We start from the raw sequence: 3,962 nt of genomic DNA, 5'->3' as shown, positions 1-3,962 counted from the left end.
TCACTCCATGGTGCTGAAAAAAAAGCTCTGCTGTTGGGACAGCTTTATGTAGTCCCAAACAGTTTGTGGGTACCTTTGTCACCGTTATAGTGCAAGTAATATATGTTTTAGTGTTGTGCTGTGTAGTGGCCTTACTGGCATGCATTAATATTTGTTCAATGTTTTTGCCCCACCAAGAATTACATGTTAAAATCGCAACTTCCCTAGTGTACACTCTTGGGTAATACTTTTGGCAGAATAATCTATTATTCTCTTGTCTCTATCCTACCTGTGGTCTCTCAGTAGGCAATGGTGTCAGTCGAGTCAACTACGCAAGTGCGCATACTCCAGTCCTCGCGTGCTGGGGAAACTTCATTCGGATATCACTGTGTATAAGGACACTTGCCACTCGGATTTCTCTCTATCGAAAAAAAAAAAGATTCTGAAAAAAACATCTTCAACTCTGCTTTGAAGGACGTAAACGCTCCAAACAGGTAGACATTCATGATTAAGGTGCGCACAGTTAGAGTTAGTAGCCTATAAACAGTTTGTGTTTATCAACAAATGGCGTAGGACGAACACAAATATCCTATAATGATAGAGAATAGAGTGTTCAAATGTAGTGTTTTACAGTTTAGCACTGAGTCTATGGGTGTGCATTTCGGACAGAGCTGGACATTGCAACTACATTGTGTCAGGGTATGACATGGGTGCGTTTAATACGAGGATCTGCCTCCTTTCCTATGTCATATTTCTTAGTCCTTACTAATATGAAAGGATTGGATATAGGTGAGTGCATTTTAGCAGTTACTCCAGCTAAACAATATTGCTTGGCTCTGAAATAGGACAATAGTAAAGATTACACTTACTGTATTTGAACCTGTGTCTCAGACAAGGGAAACAATTTATTGGGTTGGAATGTATGCAGACTTTGTGTTTGAATAGTTGGATGCACCTTGATGACATTCTTTCCATCTGCATCCATCTTATCACTCACACACCTTTCCTCCTAGTCACATCATGCTGTGGTATTTTATTTTAACCTGATGTCTGTTGGTGTCATGCCATCATTACAGTAGGTAGGTGTGTTTATATGGAGTAACACTACATACCAAACTCTTAACCCACAGCAATGTCTACCCAAGCTTTCGCAATTACGTTGAACCATGACTTCCCAACTGATATTGAATAAGAGAAGCCTTTCCCTTGGAGAGAGGACGGCCGAGGGGTCAAGACACAAAATGACCACAGGAATTCCATCTAGGGACAATGTGCTTTTGAGTAGGAATAAAGGAGCAATTAGCTTGAAAATATACCATAGTAATACGACACAAGGAAGAAAAAACAAAACACATCCAGGTTTAAAGGACAGAATTCAGACTTTCATATCATCAGTAATTACTACATAGTACACACTTGAAAACACCCAAATCAGCTGTCTTTTTCCAAACTTTGCCAACTGCTATACTCAGAAAATCACACAGACTGTCATTCCCATTTCATACGCTGCTTACGTTCACATCAAAAAGAAAAAGAAAAAAAAGAAGCCTTCTTCAGCCAAGTTTCTGCTACACTGTCTTCATATTTTCTGAGTTTAGGTTGTTCTTGAAGCGCCAGGTTTCTGTATGCTTATTTGCATGTGAGACTGGAAGTACAGGACCCTGTAGAGTGACTATGATTTCTGTGTCAAAACACTTTCAGCATTAGGGCTGTCTCGTTGGACCACAGAGGCTGGCTTGGCACTACTGTACTCTCTGATCTAAGTTGTCATCAAATAAGCAACAGCTGAGTGAGCGAGGGAAGTAAGAATGACCAAGAAGGGAGATTAAAAAAGCATCACAATTGACTTGAGTAGCTCTGAGTAGAACTGCAATTCAGATGTAGGATCTTCATTTGAGACAGTTTTCTACAGCAGGAAAATAATCCTGCAGCAACAGGAAATGTGAATTATTATGTGGATTATAATGAATGGACATTTTTGTTGGGGTTTATACATTTTTGTAAGGGAAAATCAAGTCTGAAATTTCTAAATGGAAATTACAAACTTCAGAAGCCTTTTTAAACCTCAAATACACAACAAGTGTATTGCAAGAATGTTATCCTGCAACAGGGTGATCAAATTAAGATCCTACATCTGTATCCGTTTCTTTGCATAAAAGGGTATACAACAGCAGTATTGCCTTGGTCCCCTTGTTGTTCATAGGATGACTGAGGTGATGAACACACAGGAACCTGTGATAAAGGACTTCAGTGTAGCTGGATCAGCATCAGGGGATCAGGGCATATCCTTTCAGGTGAGTCTACTGTTGCCTCAATCCATCCATCCATCCATCCATCCACCCATCCATCCATCCATCCATCCATCCATCCACCAGTCACTCAACCAAGAGTTTAATTGACAGCCTACTAATTATGAATGTGCCTTTAATTTTGGATCTTTCTGGTAAAATGTTGTATGAGCTCTCATTGCAAGGATCTCAGATTTGAACTTCAAATCCCTATAAGAAAGAGTAAAACACCCTAATAAAGAGTCAATCCATCCTACTTCTTGTGTCCAGATTTTCCCAGATACCCATGAGCGGAATCCCAAGCTGTCCAAGAGACTTCCCTCTATTGTGGTGGAGCCCTCTGATGGGGGCAATGTGGAAAGCGGGGAGCTCCGCTGGCCCCCTATGGATGCCAACTCTGTAGAGGCCCCAGGCGGGATGCAGCCCCACAAACACACTCCTCTTCAGACCACACAGGACCAGGCCACAGGTAGGATAACCTGGCATGATATTCTGATTACCTCAATGTAAAGTGTGTGTGTGTGTGTGTGTGAGAGAGACTCTTTGATTGTAACACCTCTCTCCATGTGTCTCCCAGATGAAGATCTGAATCACGGGGTGCAGGACAGCAGTGAAGTGGTGTATGGGGCCGTAGTGGAGGAATCTAACTGAGAAGATCATCCATCCACCTCCACAGCTGCTCTCACTGTAAATGTGTCCAGAATAAGAAAGATAGACAGGTGGGCAGGGGCACTGAGGAGAGTGGAGGAGGGACTTGGAGGGTCGTTACCCTCACACCCTGCGCACTGCAAGAAAACCAATGAGTTCATTCTGACGTTTCAGGCTGTACAGCTGTCTGTTAAAGCTGTCTTAAATAGCTTGCTTGTGCAGTTTCATATACATGCAGACTAGATCACAGCTACGCAGCACTGAATAATTTTGTTGTCCTCTAACTGTAGATATTTTGATACGTTGTGTAAAAATGTGGAATACTTTGTAAGAACTGAGGTGTTTTTGAACAGCAGTATTCAAAGCTGTGTCCAGCATGTATACTCCAAGTAAAATGTAAGCTAGATAAAGTGGTGACAACTGTGGGTATTCCTGTCTCGTGAAAAACTATGATTCTGATTGTGTACGTGAGTTCTTTCAACTTGTTCTACCATAAAAAGCAACAGCTAACATCCAGAGATAGTCCTAGTTGTTACAATCAATGGGAGTAAAAATGCTGTGTGTGTACCGCAAATGCATTTTTCTCATCTGCAGTTTTTATAAACAGTCAATAAGTGAGTGCTGAGATTGAAGCCCCAGTTATTGCACAGACAATAAAGTCTTTAGGCTTGCCAAACCTTTTTTGTTGAATTTGTCAGCCTGTGCCTTTATATTTTTCTCCCCCTCTCTCTCTCACCCCCTTCATGTCGATCCACTCCCCACCATCCACAATCCCCATGTCTGATGGCTCTCTTGGATCTGGTTTCCTGGTATAGGTCAGATTCAGTGTCTTCATCTAGACACAGACATGAGTGGCAGGGACTCAATCTTATTTTTCTATCTCTCCTTCCTTTTTGAATGTGACCTTTCAGCTGACAGCCTTGTTAAGAGCCCTTCGGGACACAGCAAACATGCTCACCTCTGGAAAAACAGAAGGGCAGCATTGGAGAGCAAAGGAGTGAAAGAGAAAAAATAAATATGGTGTAGAATATTTTTTTCAAACGTCTA

General features: G+C 41.6%; 1 protein-coding gene across 1 annotated transcript; it reads left to right on the top strand.

Moving 5' to 3' along the window:
• The first annotated feature begins 296 nt into the window (after nt 1-296).
• On the top strand, nt 297-3,591 carry LOC110505650 (protein LBH). Its single transcript, XM_021585014.3, has 4 exons — nt 297-473; nt 2,183-2,273; nt 2,538-2,736; nt 2,845-3,591. The coding sequence occupies exons 2-4, from the start codon at nt 2,184-2,186 to the stop codon at nt 2,916-2,918; spliced, it is 363 nt and encodes a 120-aa protein (XP_021440689.3). The 5' UTR covers nt 297-473; nt 2,183; the 3' UTR covers nt 2,919-3,591.
• Nucleotides 3,592-3,962: the final 371 nt, after the last annotated feature.

Source organism: Oncorhynchus mykiss, chromosome 25 (genome assembly GCF_057628025.1).
Source record: "Oncorhynchus mykiss isolate SJ-2025 chromosome 25, ASM5762802v1, whole genome shotgun sequence".
NCBI lineage: Eukaryota > Metazoa > Chordata > Actinopteri > Salmoniformes > Salmonidae > Oncorhynchus > Oncorhynchus mykiss.
This window is presented reverse-complemented; position numbering and strand designations above follow the sequence as displayed.

Excerpts from the sequence above, each read along its gene's own strand:
- LOC110505650 (XM_021585014.3), top strand. The coding sequence starts at position 2,184 with ATGACTGAGGTGATGAACACACAGGAACCTGTGATAAAGGACTTCAGT. Across the intron at positions 2,274-2,537 it reads ATCAGGGCATATCCTTTCAG|ATTTTCCCAGATACCCATGA; the intron begins GTGAGTCTACTG and ends TCTTGTGTCCAG. Across the intron at positions 2,737-2,844 it reads CACACAGGACCAGGCCACAG|ATGAAGATCTGAATCACGGG; the intron begins GTAGGATAACCT and ends TGTGTCTCCCAG.